Source organism: Epinephelus moara, chromosome 20 (assembly GCF_006386435.1).
Source record: "Epinephelus moara isolate mb chromosome 20, YSFRI_EMoa_1.0, whole genome shotgun sequence".
Classification (NCBI taxonomy): Eukaryota; Metazoa; Chordata; class Actinopteri; order Perciformes; family Serranidae; genus Epinephelus; species Epinephelus moara.
In genome coordinates this window covers 29449767-29467836 of record NC_065525.1, presented here as the reverse complement: position 1 = coordinate 29467836, position 18070 = coordinate 29449767, and the positions used below count along the sequence as shown (strand labels likewise).

The following is an 18070-nucleotide window of genomic DNA, read 5'->3' as shown; positions in this document are numbered from 1 at the left end:
TATTAAAAACAGTGATGTCAGAGATGATCCATGAAATACTGATATATGTGCATGTTTATAGGTGCATAATTCCCCTGAACTTGTGTTGTGTATTTAAAAGTGGAGGTGATACCACCCCCATCTGGCCACTCACTATGTTTTCTTTTCTTTTTGGGATGTACTTCTGAGTGGTGGATGAAGTACTCGGATCCTTTACTCAATACTGTGATATAAAATACTCAATTATGAGTAATAATCCTGTAAATGTCCAAAAAGTGCATTGCTAATATTAGCTTAATGTACTTAAAACGTCTAAAGTAAAAATACTCCTAAATGTTACACTACTATACCTTACATTATTAGATTATCATTAAAGGAGAGTTCACCACAAAATTAAAAATACGTATTTTTCCTCTAACCTGTGAGTTGCAGAGTGTTGGCGATATCGGCTGTAGAGATGTCTGCCTTCTCTCCAATATAATGAAACTAGATGGCACTCAGCTTGAGGTGCTCAAAGCGCCAAAAACTCAAAAGCAATGTCTCTGTGCATCTACAGCTAGCTCACCTAGCACCACTGAGCTAGCTAACGTTAGCTGAAGAGGACGCCAATAATGTTTACATCTTGTGCTGTCATAAATACAGCCTCTCGTCCATGAGTAGATGCACTCTTCCTTCTGCACAGTGATATGGTTGGCTGGTGTAGTTTGGTAGAAAAAAATAGTTCCTACATGAAACTGCTCACAGCAAGGTCTGTGGATTAGCTTAAGTAACCAGATCATGATTTCTGGAAAGAGACATTGCTGTTGAGTCTTTGAAACTTATTTTTTTGTGTTGTAATTACCGCAAGCTGAGTTCCATCCAGTTCCACTACATTCGAGAGAAGGCAGACATCTCTTTAGCACTACAGGTAAGAGGAAAAATATGTTGTTGAACTGTCCCTTTAATAATGCATCGATGTATAAGTAGCATTTTGATATTGCAGATGTCAGATGGAGCTAATTAGTTTAATCTATAAAATAGTAATTTGTAAAGAAACTACAGCTGTCAAATAAATGTGGTGGAGTAAAATGTCATTTTCATTTGTAACTGTGAAGCACTTTGTAACCTAGGTTTTGGACAGTCTTAAATAAATTTGACCACGGAAGTTCATTCTTGACACGGCGATCAGAATGTGTGACAACTTATTTCAGTCACTGATGAAGACTGTGAGATGCAACTGAAAGGTAAAAAAACAGCTAATAAATGGACTTTGTGTTGAGATTATTCACACAAGATAACAAATGTATTAGGTTTGTTCGAGCTAAAACACAACTATAAAGAGACTATAACACAATTTTAAAAAACTAAAACGAGCATGATCATGTGCATGCCATGTGAAATATTAGAACAGCTGACTTTTTTATCGTTAGACTTGTCCTCATAAAGGGAAAATGACTGAGGGGTTTGACTTGCTGTAAACAAAAAAAAAAAACAGGGTCTTTTTACAGCACACAAGATTGTTTTATTCCTCATGGCCACATGTCCAAGAAATACATTAATCAAAGACCAAAACAGAGTTCAACACCAACCTTGGTTTTTGAAGTTCACAGTGACACTTGCTTGCATGATTGATATGTCTACTTGATTGTCCACTTACAGTTTATTTCAGCAGATGGCTAAATCAACACATGCTATATTAAGTATTGCATATTTCTCCAGAAGAGAGAGTGAGGTAGCACTGTTTCAGTGTTCACTTGTCAAAAGCTTGAGGTCATTGGCGATACATTCTCTACGATAATGCAAATACAACACAGCAACATACTATGAGATATAACAACGACGAGTCCAGAGGACATTCCTGAGTCCAGAAGAAATTCCCGAGAAACTTACCAACATTGGAAGTCGACTGAGGTGATTGCCTTTGATTCACAGCTGAAAATAATATATGTCTGTAATTTTAAGGCCGAGCCAAAATGATTAAATAAAAAAATAAAATGAAACACGATACAAAACATAAAAAAATTCAACCAACCTGCAACAAATTTAGGAAACAGATGATGTACTGTACATAATCCCTGAAAGCTGCTATTAAAAGTAGGAAGCTTTCACTCGGATTAAACCAAATGTTTGGGTACAAAATGGCTTCAGCAAAACAGTTACAGACAGCAGCTATGACACTGAGCTAAGGCTTTTTGGTCTCCATTAGCTGCACTTTGGCAACCACACTGCTCTACTATAGAAAAAGGCAGCTACACAACTGTTCGATAATTAGCTATAAATGCAGTTGACACTCAAAGAGGATATAAAGACACTTCAGAACAAACCTTGTAAAGCCTTTCAGACATGAATGCCACTACATTTTTTTAAAGAAAAAGCTTCTTACAGGCACAAAGGTAAACCGTGATCTGAATCTATATTATGGTCAGTTTGAGCCTTTGAGGTTTAACATCAATGTCCTCTCAATTAGACTTATTTAAAGCACGTTACGCTGTCAAAATAATGGAAAAACAATGCTAGATTTGTTATGGCGATGTGTTGCGGCTGACCTTCCCAAAAGACTGCACTGCCTGACTGAACAAACAGATGGTCAACTGCTGCAACTAGAGAGAAGTATGCATTTAGCTGAGGACAGATTTAAAGACCAGTGAGGCTTAATTTGGTCCCTTTGAGGAGTTGGAAGATGAAGAAGAGGGACTGTGTGAAGAGGACAGGGCACTGAAACCATTTGTTCCTGCCGCAGTTATGACCTGTGACGCTGCAGGAGCAGCTGACTTCTGGGCAAACAGCATTCCTGAAACATAGAGAACAGAGAGAAGTTAAAGCCAACGAACATTAAAAAGCACAAACTGTATGTTTAACCTCATATTTGTAGAATTGACACATTTCCAGGTCAAGTTTAAGGGAGAATTTAGTGTCATATAGTACTGAATGAAAACATTTAGTGCAGCAGAGAAACCGTTTAAGAGCACAAAAAACATTTTGGGATACTTATTTGCTTTCTTGGCTGTTACGATGAGAACATTGATACCACTCTCGTGTCTGTGCAATACATATTAAGCTAGAGCGAGCAGGCTAGCTTAACTTAGCATACAGACAAGAAACCAAGGGAAACAGCGAGTCTAGCTCCCACCAGTGGTAACAAATCTACCTGACAGCACATCTGAAACCCACTGATTGATCTGTACAAAACTCAAAGACAAAAAATGACACATTGTGAAAGGAAGTCACCGCTCCCAGCCATGAAATAGTCCAGCACATAACCCCCATAAAACTTCAACTTGTTTTCATCAGCCGTCATATTATTTTCACCTCGTGTGTACGGCGTGTGTGTGTGTGTGTGTGTGTCTCATGGCAAAATGTAGTCCTCGTGACAGCAAAAGTAGCAGGAACTACAACAGAAGCTGTTCTGAGTATTTTGCCAGGTATATATATGTCTTTCTGTCTGCCTGTCTGCCTGTGGACAGACTTTGTCATCCGATAGCATCACAAACATGAAAGATGCAGTTGTGAAACTTCACAGGAGTGTAGCTGAAAACAAAATGAAGGTCAGCTTCGAAGATGGGAGTGGCTCGGGTGAGGGTGCTGGAAATAAGGGGGATTCTTTGTACAGATTAACCAAACAAGATTCATTCATTCATCTTACAAAACTGCCTATCCTGTTGGGGTCGTGGTGGGCCGGAGCCTATCCCAGCTGACATTGGGCGAGAGACAGCGCACACCCTGGAGAGGTCACCAGACTGTCGCAGGGCTGACACATGGAGACAGACAACCATTCACCCTCACATTCACACCTACGGGCAATTTAGAGTCACCAATTAACCTGCATGTCTTTGGACTGTGGGAGGAAACCCTGGTTCCAAAACTCACACCCTGGGTTCGAACCAGGAACCCTCTTGCTGTGAGATGACAATGCTACCCACTGCACCACTGTGCTGCCACCAAACAAGATGTCACATCTTAATTACCAACGACCTATTTACAGTCTTTATACTAAACTAAAGTACAGTCTACTGGCTGACTTATTTTTGTAAGTAGTATAACCCAGTATACTGACATTCTTGTTTCACTTATTAAACAAAGTGCAGTGTATTGTAAAGTTCAGTCTCACATCTAAGGATGTGCTTCGTTTTCACAGCATACAATTAAACTGACTCAAAAGATAATAGAAAATACATATATAAATAAACTGATATGATGATAAATGAAAAATGATACTATGATCTCCTCTCGAGGGACTAATAAGGGAATGCTTTCTTTCCTCTTTCTTAAAAACTAAGGTTAATAAACTTAAAAATTTCATAAAAATAGATTTCCTAGCTGCTTCTTTTTTTTGGAATTTAAAAAACACAGAAAGGCCAAACTCCATTAAAATGTAATCACTTACCTGAGTAAACAGTGCCATTGACCTCCACAGACACGCTGATACTGGCTGCTCCATTAGTGGAGATACTCAGAGACAAATCCTGTTTGCTCTCTGTGAGAGAAAAAGACTCCACTTAATGGACTTTCCTAAATCATGTTAAGTAATGATCTGATCGGGCCTGCATCATCACACTCAAGGTAACTCACCCTGTCCGTTGTTAAGTTTGAGGTTCATGGGGTTGAAGTGAGACGCCAAGGCCAGGAGGTTTTGTTGGAGGGCCTGCTGCATGAGGCGCTGCTGCTCCTCCGCCATCCGCATCATTTTCTTCTCTGGACCGTCAGCTGCAGCTCCACCAGCTATTCCAGCTCCTCGCTCCAGTCTCTCTCTGAAATGCTCTAACGTGGCAGCTTGGGCCAGCTGTTGCTGCTGCTGCTGCCCCAGAGCCAGAGCCATGGGCAGCCGGCTGGGCATCACAGGGGTTGACATCTCATCTGATTGGGAAAAAAAATCACAGTGAAGGTTATTCATTCAGAAAAACAGCACAAAGAAATGACAACTTCCTTTTACATAAGATGGTGGCAGTTCTAGCTAGAGGTCACAAGTATCTTAAATCACCCAGGTTCACCACAGTTACTATGACTAGATGCCAACAGACTAACATCACACAGGTGACACTGTTTGGATCTCTGGGAAGTGTGATCCAAAATTATCGCTTATTTCCATAGAGAGATTGTAACTTCATAAATCAAGTAGGAGTCTCTTATGGACTGCTATAAAACAATATGGACTCCAAGCTGAATTAAAAACATTCTTGTCAAATTGATCCAAACACCACCAGGTTTTCTTTGAGACAGGAGAGATTTTCAAAATATAATATCATGTATATCAGTTTTCTTACACTCTGCGTCATACCTGCGCTTCTCTTTAGATTCGGGCTGGCGGATGCATTCAGGCTGTTGTGTCCGGTCGGGGTGGTTTGCATCTTGGGTGAAGAGAGGAGCGCGTGTTGAGCGGAGCTCGGTGACGGAGAGTAACGGTACAAGCTGCTGGTGTAGCTGGGACGTCGGCCTTCTCTGCGATTACTGTCGATGGCGGCCTGCAGCTCACCTGGAGAACTCAGACCCTTCTTCTCACACTCAAACGCGTAAAGGTACTTCATATACCTAATTTGAAAAATTTTAAATTAGTCACATGATCTGGTGAGAATGAGCACTACTGTACTATATAGTATGCCAGAAAAAGATTTAGTATGTCAAATGCAGAATGCCAAAAATACCAGGATGTTCTACATCTGGTTGGGTTTTGCTGTATGTAAGCCAGCATGCTTTTCTGGCTATTCTGACCCACAGTCCTCTGCACAGATGCTATGTCACATCGACTGAGCTGCAGATGACAGATGACAGCTCATTGCGACTTCTGACAGCTGACCATCAGCTGACTAACAGCTACCATTGATGGATGACAGCACATTCAAGTAACTGATGACCAGTCGAATAGTAATAATAGGAATATTAATTGTTTAAATGAACAAAATAATAATTTATGTTACAAACAACAAAAGGCTAAACCAAAAAAAACAACAACAACAGAGACCTGCAGGTGTAATTTAACTGTAGCAACTGTAGCAGAGCTCTTGATCTCTGTCTCTGGCAATCTCGGTAAGTGGCGTTTGTTTATCTCCAAGGTAACAGAAAAAACAAGAGGGCCAAAGGTCAAGGTGTAATGTTATGAGAAAGCAGTATGTCCTGATTGTGTGTATACTGCATACAACAGTACATACTTTGTAAGGGCAGCTGCAGTATCTACTAAAAGTAAAAAGATAAAGTATGTGATTCAGAACGCACCCTATTTCAAAATAAATAGGGTGGAAAAGATCAAACATTTAATGTACCCATTGAGCAGGTTCTTTTTTTTTTTTTTTTTAAATCAATAATTACAAGAATTTGAATTCAACATTTCAGTGTTGAGAAATGTTTTTTTTTACTTACTCATGTGGCTTTGAATGTCACCTATTGTAAATAGTACTGAGAAAATTGGGCTGACTATTACTGAAACATCCAAGTTTAAGCAAACAGAGAGGCTGAAACTGCGACATCACATGATTACTAATACATGTGGACTTGCACACAGCATGAAAACACTGCTAAGCTAATCAGAAGAAAACAAAGCTGGTGGGTTTATTTTACAATAATGGAAAAATTTTAAAGTATTTTGTCATTCTTGGAGCACGAAATGTAATCTTTTATACTATCTACTATATCATGTGATAATTTCTTAAAATACAATTATTGTCTCTCTAATAAGGTTGAAAACAGATGGCTATTTATTAATGTGGTAACATGCTGACTACTGTAATGCAGTCATTACTAAAAGTTGTACCACATGGTTTAAAATTACTGACAAGACATATTTAATTTATTCATAATTATTACTCTATTCATTGTTCAATAAAATGAAAAAGTTGGACCGAATGTGAAATAACAGTTGTAAGCATTTCAGGATATTATGTTTAACTCATTAGAGAGACTTTAATTCATGTTTGGACAAAATATTAAATCATCTGACAGTCATTATCGGCTACTTCTTCATACTGGAGCATATTTTATTCCTTTGATTTATCTTGAAGACAAATTTTTCAGTTTTTTCTCAGAGAGAGACACCTACTGGGTACGGAGGGTGAAGGCTGCGCTGGTGATGGATGTGGGGAGGTTGAGACCTTTGGTGATCTCCCTCCAGATCTTCTTGTTAATAACCTCCACCAGGCCTCCCTTCTCTGTCACAAGCTTGTAAAGCCTGTACAGGTCCAGCACCTGCTTCGCCATGATGGGGATGCGGTTGACAGGAGTTCCTGAATGAACAAGAGGAAAAATACAATTAAATGTGTTCATTTTATTTGAATTCAGTTCTTGAGAAGTTGGCATAAAACAAAAGTAGTCTTGTAAAAGCAAAAAGAGGCGGAAAACTTATTCGGATTTCCCCACCTGAGGGCCTGAGGTTAATGTTGGGTAATATGGCTTAGCATGTATAATCTGTGCGGATAGACTTCTCTAATGAAGCTCATTTCAGATGGATGGGGGTGGGGATAATTCCACAACAGCAGCTCTGTTGCTGCATTGATTGAGCGCAGGGGGGGAGGGGTGATTATAGAGCCAGCAGTGCCTGCCAATCACAGGGTTGACAGCTAACCCTTCCAATCCCGATTTGGAGCAAAGCCAATTAAGCAAAGAGGATATAAAAGCAGTCGACAAGATCTCTCTGTCTTTAAGATGGACACATGTCACAGACACACACATCTACTACGGCTATGACCTTTGCACACATGAGTAAAGATCGCAGACAGTGTCCTGCTGCATCACGTCTGTTTGACTGGGATGGACGACATTTATCTGCATATTTGTCTTCAACATACAAAACTTGACACTGTAGGGTTGAAAGTGCAGACAAAACATAAACTGCAACCTCAATTTATTTCAGCTACATCTATTGTTAATCGTGATTTATGTTGTAAAAATAGCTGTTTTTAACTAAATCAAACATTGCAACATTTTCCGAGTTCTCACAATGCTATTCACAAGTTCTGATGAAACTTAAACTTACTTGCTTAAACCTTTTGTACAGGGCAAGAATACTTAATTATACTTTTCTTAAGTATGTCTCCATCAAATTATTAAGTACAAGTATAAGCCAAATATACTTGTCGGTGCAATATAAGTATACTTAAGGGTAATTTAAAGCATATCTCTGATAAGTACATAAAAAGTAAACTGAACCCAGTGATGGCAGTGTCAGGAGCCGGAATTGGGCCAGCTCATTTGGCCAGATTCTGGGGCATCATTCATGCCGAGTCTCAGCAGAGTCAGGCGACCGGATGAGGCATGATTTACTTCTTCCAGCGTGTTGAGTTTGGGCCGAAGCTGGGCCACGTTTGATAACGGCCCAGTGATGGCAGTGTCAGCAGCCAGAGTCAGCCAGCTGATCTACTAGTCAGCTACTCTTAGCTACATCTGTCAACACCTCAACACAAGACTCTTGGTTCAGGTGACCCATCTGTGAGTTATGCAACTGTTTCCTTTAGTAGATGTTCATCTATAGAGTATATGTGATAGCTCACTTCATATTCTCAGCATAATTTAGCTGAACGTGAACTATTCACTCAACCTGTGCTGCACGGGTTGGTTTAATTCTACATAAAACAAACGAAAGGGGGTGAATCATTTTTAAAAGCAAAGAGTTTTCAACTCATTTAAAGATCAGTCAATCCTAAAACTTGACCAGCACATCCTGATTGTGGGTTTAACGCTACAGCACGTTGTTGAATTCACTTGCAGTAGGATCAGCTACAATACCAGCCCTGCTCTAAAAATGTCACGCCATCATTGACAAATAAACATCACGTTGACATAAAAAAGCACTCTATCAGCAACTTGTCTAGAACAACTCTACTTTGTTTATTTGATGCTGCCTCAGCTGCTCACAAAACCAAAATGATTTGTTAAACAACAAGGCTCTAACTCTGAATCTCACCTCGTTTCTGCATGAAGACAAACAGCTGATCCAGAAACTCCTTCCGTTGTGGGTCGTTATCCAGTTCATAAAGCTGTGGGTTAAAAAACAAACATCAGCAACAAGATAGTCAACAATTACTCTGTGATTATTTCAGCAATTTTCTTTGTTTACATACATCTACTAATTCTACTGACCTTGGCAAAGTCCCGAGATGGTTCTCCTCTTACTTTTCCTCCATCGTTGTCCTCAGCCCAGACGGCACTTCCTCTCTGTAAATACACACACAAACAACTTCAGCAAACACAAACACTATGTCAGGTTCATGTGATGAATTCAATGAGTATTTTTCCCCAAAATCTGTTTATTTAAATCTTCCAAATAAAGCAAATAGAAAGCACAATAATATTTGGTCAATCCAATAGTGACACAACAAGAAAGTAAGTAGTAAGTAAAGTAAGAACAATACAAAACCAAGATAGGTCTAAAACAAATATTACAAATCAAATCAGTACCCCGAACAAGCCCAAAACAACATAGTAATAAAATTGAAATATATAAATATGTGAAAACAAGTGTATGATGATAAAAAGAACGTAAAATACTAAAACATAATATAATGGTTGTTGGTCGGACAACTGCCTGTCACATCACAATTTAATGTCTCTAAAATAGTTGATCAATCATGCAGGAATATCTAGAAAGTCCAGCTCTCGTATATCGTCAAAAAAGGGATCCCATATCATGCAAAATGTCCTCAGGGAGCCCCTTATTATGCACCTGATTCCTTCCAGTTTGACAAAATTGAGGATTTCCCTCATCCATAGAGTGTGTGAGGGAGGTGTTGGGGACTTCTACATGAGTAACACCAAGTGTCTGGCTAATAAGGTAACAAAGGCTGTAAAAGTTTCCCCATGGGAAGAGAGTGATACTGTGGGTGGAGTTAAACCAAACAATGGAATCATAGCATTAGGTTCAACAGATTTTCAAGTAACCCTCGACAGTGATCTTAAGATTTCTCCCCAGTACATCTGTAATGCAGGATAAGACCAGAACATGTGTACATGGCTCGCCGGTGCTTGGCTACACCTGTCACAAGTCAGGTTCACATCTTAATAGATCCTATAGAGCCTAACCTTTGTGAAATGAGCATGGTGTACTATTTGCACTACAATGAGTAACTTGAATTGCTTTTGTCCGACTAAAAATTGATATACATATAGTAATGTACTATGGATTATATATGTGTATATATAACCCTCAGTGAGATACCATTTCTATTTAAAGCTTCTCTTTATTTATTTTATGTTTTCCTCAAGGACTCTGGACTTTGTTCCCACCTCATGTGTCCAATCCTGCTTTTTTCCCAGCGCTGAAATCTGCATTTACTGCAGGAACAGTCAGACATTAACCAGCTGGTGCTGTTGTAATACATGCTGTATGTTACATGTTATATCATATACCACATATTGTGTTACACTATGTAAAAACATTTCCCCTTATGTGTGATATCTCATTCTATATAATGTTAATATGCCATACTGTTTTATATTATGTACTATATCATATTTCTATGTTATGCAGAATAACACATTATTATTAGTTAATCATATTGTATATCATTGTTGTGTATGCCATTTTAGTAGATGGTATTATATTACTCTTACAGACACTTTACTGACTTTGCAACTACCAATCACACCAACGGGGAGTACAATACTGGTCGGGGCACTTTAAATGCTTTAAAATTTTGAGTTTGCTCTTGTATGGCTTCTATTTTTGTTTCTGTTTATATTTTACATACTTCTAATTATTTTTTCTTTTACTTTCCTCTAATTATCAGAGCTTGTTTCTGTCCTCATGCTGCGGCAACAACCCAATTTTCCCCTCTGGCTGGTTGTCGATAAAGGTTTATCTTCTCTTATATGTCTCAAAGGGAGTGTCAGTTTAAAGCTGGGCACAGCAAAAGGAAGCTTATTGAAAGGCCCCATGCTCATTAAGTAGTTTAATGTGACATGTTATTCCTGCATCAATTCTGCCTTGGCAAGACAGTTAAAGGTTAAAAATGTCAGAAGAGGGCAGTGCGTGGAAACTGTGTGCAACTGTGTGGAAAAGCCCGCTGAGATGGTATTGTCCTGCTTACGCACACAGAGAGCTGCATGACGCAAGTATGAAAATTGAACGTGGTGGAACAGTCGTAAGAATGGTCTGTCATTACAATTACATTAAGTAGGTGATGTTTTTTCCTGTTATCTCTCCTATCTGTAGTCAAAACAAACATTACAATACATTAATTTAAGGACTATTGTGGATCTAGCTGCAGCTTATAAAATGTCACCCTGATTTATTCTTGAATATCTCTGATTGATTTGCTTTTGTAGGCTTATAAGGGCTCACATGTTTACATAAAACAAGGACTGAATGGTATGTTTTTTATTAAAACAAGCATGAGTACTTTCAGCAACAAACATGTTATTGTGTTTCACAGGATCAAATGCTTCAAATGTCATGCTTGTGATTTGTTTTTGTCTTTCATTGTTGTCCCTGATAAAGTTTTTACTTGATACTTGCATTTAAATGTATCATTTAGTACTTAAAACATATTACTCCATTAATTAAGTGTTTTGGCGTGGCAACCTGATCTGAATCAGGGCTAACACCCATAATATTTCAACCTGTGAGCTACAAAATACGTGGGAACCAATAATCTGTTGGCTTCCAGTCCAACTGTAACTCTCCTCGTGTTTACAGTAACAACATCGCTCAAACTGCAAATGCTGGCACACAAACAGCTGCATTATATTGTAACAGAGGTTCCCAGCATGTGTTGTCTGAGGGGCCCACAGATCAGAAGTCACTTGAAGTCAACCATTGTTACATTACTTTTAGCTAACTAATTTAACTATCAATATATTACCATCAGCTAACTATGTCAACCATTTATACATTAGCCTACTTTAATCTAACAGTTTTAACCATTTCTAAATTGCTTATATTTCTATATTACTTTTAATCGACTATTTCAACCATATGTACATTACTTTAAATTGACTATTTCAACCATGTATACTTTTACTATTTCAACCATTTATACATTATTTTTAGTTAACTATGTCAGCTATATATACACATTACTTTTAGCTAACTATGTCAACTATATATACATATTACTTATAGCTAACTGTATGTACATTACTTTTAGCTTACGATGTCAACTATACATACACATTACTTTTAGCTAACTATGTCAACTATTTACGCATTACTTTTAGCTATGTCAACTATACATACACATTACTTTTAGCTAACTATGTCAACTATACATACACATTACTTTTAGCTAACTATATCAACTATTTATATATTACTTTTAGCTAACTATGTCAACTATATATACATTTGCCTTTTGGGTAACTGTTTTAACCATTTCTAAATTACTTACACTTCTGTATTTCTTTTGGCTAAGTATTTTAACCTTTTCTACATTACTTTTAGCTAATTATTTCAACTAAGTACATACAACTTTCAATTGACTATTTCAACCATTTATACATTACCTTTAGCTCTGTCAATTATTTATATATCACTTTCAGCTAACTATTTTAACCATTTATACATTAACTTTAGATAATGTCAACCATTTGTCCATTGCTTTTAGCTTACTATTTCAACCATTTATACATTACTTTACCTAACTATGTCAATCATTTATACATTACTTTAAGGTAACTGTTTTAACCATTCTACATTACTTTTAGCTAACTATTTCAACAGTTTATACATTACTTTTAGCTAAATATGTCAACCATGTTTGCATTACTTTTTATGAACCATGTCAACTATTTACATTATCCTTAGCCAACTGTTCAACCATTTATACATTACCTTTAGGCATTTCAATTATTTATATACAGCATCACCTTCAGCTAACAACTTTAACCATTTATACATTACTTTACCAAACTATGTCTAACATTTATACATTACTTTTAACTAACTATTTCAACTGGTTATACATTACCTTTAACTAACGATTTTAACAGTTCATACATTACTTTAAGCTAAATATGTCAACTATGTTTGCATTACTTTTTATGAACCATGTCAACCATTCATACATTATCTTTAGCCAACAGTTCAACCATTCATACATTATCTTTAGCCAACAGTTCAACCATTTATACATTACTTTTAGGTAACTATTTCAGCCACTTCTAAACTACTTTTAGGTAAGCATTTCAACCATTTATGTGTTACACCTGGCTAACTATATCAAACATTTATGTACTGCTTTCAGGAAACGATTTACTTTCAGCTAACTGCTCCAACCTCTCTGCTCACTTGTTAACTTTCACACACACTATAAACCACAACACAGGTGATACAGATGACAGCAGATTTTTGATAATTTATTTTTCTTTCTACCACTCACTGCAGAAGTAAGTTGTCCCTCGCATTGGGAATGTTGTAATGGACTCTTTTAAGCACAACCTCCTCTTGAAAATTATATTCTCTACCTGTTTTTAGTTGTTTAACAGCGTAACTGCATGTATCCACTTCACACATTACACTGCCCCTGCGGTGGCAGGGCTGTGGACACATCTAATGGCTTCTGTTTAGAATTTCCAATAAAGGACTCCCCCAGCAGAAAGCTTATTGGTGTGAATGTAGATAAACATCCCAGTCTTTTCACCATGAAATGGGAATAAAACCCATCCCCCCTTATTGATGAGCCAGTGAGACCTACTGTGGCTTTATTAACAAAGAGCCCTCAGTTAATTGCTCACAGAGTTTTCACACATTCAGCCCTGGGAATCCTGATAGAATTCAGTATGTAGGTCAGAGAAAGGTTTCTTTTGTTTTGTTAAATAACGCTAGTTTTTATAAGGTTTTAAATATATTCAAATTACATTAAATCATCAGATTAACAAAGTAGTTCTGCAGAAGTATGGAAGTTCAACCAGTCAAGATAAATAAACATAATTTAAAATGTCCCATTGAAGTACTCAAACAACACTAACCTGAAACTTCTAATGAGCTTCATTCAAATCATTCAGTCAACAGTGAAAACATATCCCTCTCCAAATGTTAATGTAACAACAGGGGGGGCAAATTTTTAATCCAAATCAAATTATTGGGTCTTTAGTCACCCGAACAAGTCAAGATAAATTATCTGGCCCCTTGCTGTGCTGTGAGCTGGAACTGTGAGCAAACAGGGGCCTCTTGTGCCCGCCCATGCTGCATTTAAGGGCGTACAGTGAGACGGCACACAGGGAGTGAACAATAGCTGCCCAGCATGGTGAGGCCTGTACAGCATGTAGGGATCTTCAAAGATGTTTCATCAATGTAACGACTGAAAGAAAACATTAAAGAAGTAGTAAAGAGGATCCCATTTTTGGAAGAAAAGACGGTAACAAGAGTAAATCATTACAACCATTTCAACCAGCCACACAATGACTCGCAAAGTGAACTTATTTACATGCATGTAACATAAGACAGTGTCATTGCAAATCACTTAAGAAGTCAAGCACATCTACATTTTTAGAAAGCATTTTTAACTGTGTCTGGTTATAGGCTGTATTACAACAGCTTGCAAATCTTTATAATGTTCACAACAAACCCGTTAGCAATGGTCAAGAAATCTATAACAGCTTTTAGCTTAACTTAACACATAGGTGAATAGGATTAAATTAAATATCACAAGCAATCCCTCCTCAGTCTTGACACAAATGGGTCAAAGCAAACGCTTCCCATACATTTGTTCCTGAGGTAAATTAAGCCTCTAAGATGTTTCCTGTGCTTTAAGCGCTGGAAAAAAAAAATCTAAACCATGTCACACACCCAGTTAAAGTCTTTTCACAGCAGCCTCTAAAAACTCCTTATTGTGCTTTAATTAAAACTGAACAAATGCTCCTCCTTGCCCTAGGTGTTGTGCGCCGGTCTCACAAAAGGAAATGCAATTCTCACTACAGTGGCCATATAATGTATTGATTACGTGCAGTTGAATTAAGCTGCCATTAAGTGTTGCCAAGCGACGGCTTAATTACACAAAGCTATCCACTGGGCTACATCAGCAGAGAGGTTTCTGAGCCTGTAGAGGTTTTAAAAAGAGGCAAATCAACACTCTTTTTAAATTTCTGTCTACATGTAACTTCCACCAAAAGTCAGGCAATGGAGGGGAAAGAAATGCAGAAGCAAATATGAAATATATCTAAATGATGAAAAAGAGGTGTGTAAATCTGATAAGAAATACCAAAAGTCCAAACTGCTCCACTATAACAACTTAAAGTAAACTTTATGGGTAGTCGCTTGCTGGTATGCTGTGAGGCACTACCCCAGCTGTCCCTCTGGCCACAGGCCTCATTAATCATAATGTATTGTATTGGCTTAGGGCCTTTTCAAGGGAAACACACACAGAGAGGAACCAATCAGATTGGTCTCCATAAAGAAGAAGAAAAATCTCTCTGTTTGCTTTAAGCAGTCACACATATGTCGGAAAACATACTCCAAGATACTACCTTTGGATCTTATATTTAAGATCATCTTTTGCCATGTTTAAAGGAGATCTGCCTGATGCAATGAAAGACAAGTCCACCCACCTACCAGGCCATTCCTTACAGTAGTTAACCCCTGAAGCCAACCTTGCCCATAAATACATGCTTCAGGCCATTTCATTAATCCTCCGCTCTCATTTTAACTTCATCTCTGTCAGGCCTGAACCGGCTGCTTTGAACAGTGAGTATTGGACCACGGCCAAGACCAATTAGCTCACCCAGTGGCAGGGATGCATTTTCAAAAGTGTGAGACACGAGGTGAAGTATAGCAGACGGAGAAATCTCTGGTCTGGCCGGTAATTAAACACTATCAAGTATGGGCATCTTGCCAAAGGGACACACACGTGAGAGAGAGGGAGGCAGCAGCGAGCCTGACTCTCAGCAGGAAGAAGTCAACAATTAATAGGAAGAATTAGAACATACACCAGCAAACACACACACACACACAGAAACATGTTGATCTCCTCTCTGTAAAGATGGGTTTTAATAACTATGGTGTTTTCAAGCAAAGACAGGATTTATCTGTAATTTATGAGAGGAAATGTTCACTATAAAAGATGGTAAAATACAGAAGGAAGAAAAACAATATGGCCTTGATTGGTGCAGTAACTTACTTGTTTAAATGGCTCATCATAGCCCCAGTCAGCGAAGCCATTAGGTGATGTAAAGGCGTGCTGGCCTGCAGGAGACAGCAGCTCCTTCTCCTCATGCTCCTGTTTTATTGCCGGGGGTGGAGATTGGGACATTTGCTTCACAGCAGATGTCTGTGGTGTAGAATAAGGAGGGAATGGGAAGCCTGCAACCTGCTGGAGCTGAGGCTTCTGTGCCTGCTGATGAGGCCCGTCCTCCATCTCCTCATTGTTTTCCTCTGCCTCGTCATTTTCTTCAGGCTCCACCATTTCCTGTCCCTCCTCATCCGAGTCTTCATCTTCCTCATCTGGATCTGTTCTGCTGAGATGGCTGCTCAAAGCCTGTTGAGCCGCTTGGTAAGTCTGTCCATCTGCTTTGCCAAATAATGCAGAGTCTACTCTGGAGCCAGAGGCTCTGGCTGCAGCGGCGTGTTGAGCAATGAGGAGCTGGGCGTGAAGAAGTTGCTTCTCATGCAGGTTCATCTCCAGTTTGGCCTCCTGTTGTCTCTGCAGATGCTCCATCATTGCCTCCAGCTTCACTGCGGCGTTACCGGACGGTGGACACCCAACTAAACCGCTCTCCTCAAGTGAGCTTGACTATGGACAAAAATACAAATCACAAACTTTATTAAGAAAATGTTTGATTGGGTGCCTTTGGTTTTATAAACTGAAGCAAATTATCCAAAGAAACTGCACTGAACAGGTACAAAAAGGCAAATTAAACTTTACAAAATTGTTGTTTAAATACCAGGTAAAGTGTCTAAATAAAGTCAGACATATTTGTTTTGGGATACAAACAAATAGTCATGTTAAAGTGATACTTAAAAAAAGATGTGTGAGCTTCAGAAAGCAAAGTAATGTTTGATTAGGTGAAACAAAGCTTGATGCTTGAGACAATAATTAACAGAAAATATATTAAAGTAATTTAGAATAAATTAGCAACCTGTAACAAAATGTTTCTCCTCAAGATTTTAACAAAGTCCCCACTTTGTTAAACATTTAAACGAAATCAGAATTAGGTTATATCATGAATCTATTCTTTATAAATGGAAATGCAACTTTATTTCACAGTGCAATAAATGCGAAAACAAGGCCTACACTAGTCATCAGGAAAAAACACTTAACTGGTTAATAACTGAAGAGAAAATTGGATCATTTAGGTGCAAATGCTCCTAAAGGCTCTACATTAATCGCCATTTGCTTTGTTACTGTAACAAACACGAGTGGGAGCGTTACCAAGCCGTCGACACTCACCATTTGCGCCTTTGAGTAATCCATCATCGCCAACAGGTCTTATCTAGTTTTTCCGTCTTCCCTCCGGCAGAAATAAATCGCATCGCATGACCAGTTTGTTTTTAACCAGAAAGAAAGATTCCTCTGATCAAACGTGATTTAAAAAAGCCCCAGCAGTGTGTGGAGGCCGGATTGATCGGAGCTGGAGGAGGGGTAACACTGCTCTGCGCTTTACCTCCCTGGTCACTGCGCATGGAAACTCAAACATCTTTGATTGTCTCTGACTGAGTGGCCTACACCCCCAACTCGCATGAATGAAAGGCCCGCCCCGTGCGTAAAGCTCGTAAAGTGGGTCTTCTCGCCCGCATAGCCTTTCCGTGGAACTACCCACCCACTTCACAAGGAAATCCCACCCACTGCTATTATCCTATACACTTGTATGGTTATTGAGGTTAACACGACCTCTACTAAAAATATGACAAACATTATTTTAGTCTGGAGCTGATTCTTCTACACAGCAAATGGGCCTGACCTCTACACCCACAGGACGCTTTCGTTTCCCTTCTCTGCTGAATTGGTTTCATTTCACAGCAGAAAACATGCATGGAAATTCAGTCTGGCTATTAGGTCACGGCTCATTAGTCATTGTCCTTTTTTCTGTGGAGCAGCATTAAGTACATTAAACAGGAATTTGATTTGGATGCAAATAAAGCTGCACAGCTCTGTCATCCTCATTCACATATACTGGACATATTTAAACTTATTTTTAAAGGTTTTTAAACAAAATTAGACTGCTGCACAGCATTATAAATGGAAAAAGAAAAAAAGGT

The 18070-nt window shown here is 38.5% G+C and overlaps 1 protein-coding gene across 1 annotated transcript; it reads right to left on the bottom strand.

Moving 5' to 3' along the window:
- Positions 1–1457: 1457 nt before the first annotated feature.
- LOC126408205 (AT-rich interactive domain-containing protein 3A-like) lies at positions 1458–17531 on the bottom strand. The gene is made up of 9 exons (XM_050073641.1): positions 17262–17531; positions 15993–16604; positions 9022–9096; positions 8846–8918; positions 6986–7169; positions 5234–5484; positions 4528–4812; positions 4343–4432; positions 1458–2749 (listed from the first exon to the last, which is right to left on the bottom strand). Exons 1-9 carry the CDS (start codon positions 17286–17288, stop codon positions 2610–2612), a joined length of 1737 nt encoding a protein of 578 aa, XP_049929598.1. The 5' UTR covers positions 17289–17531; the 3' UTR covers positions 1458–2609.
- Positions 17532–18070: the final 539 nt, after the last annotated feature.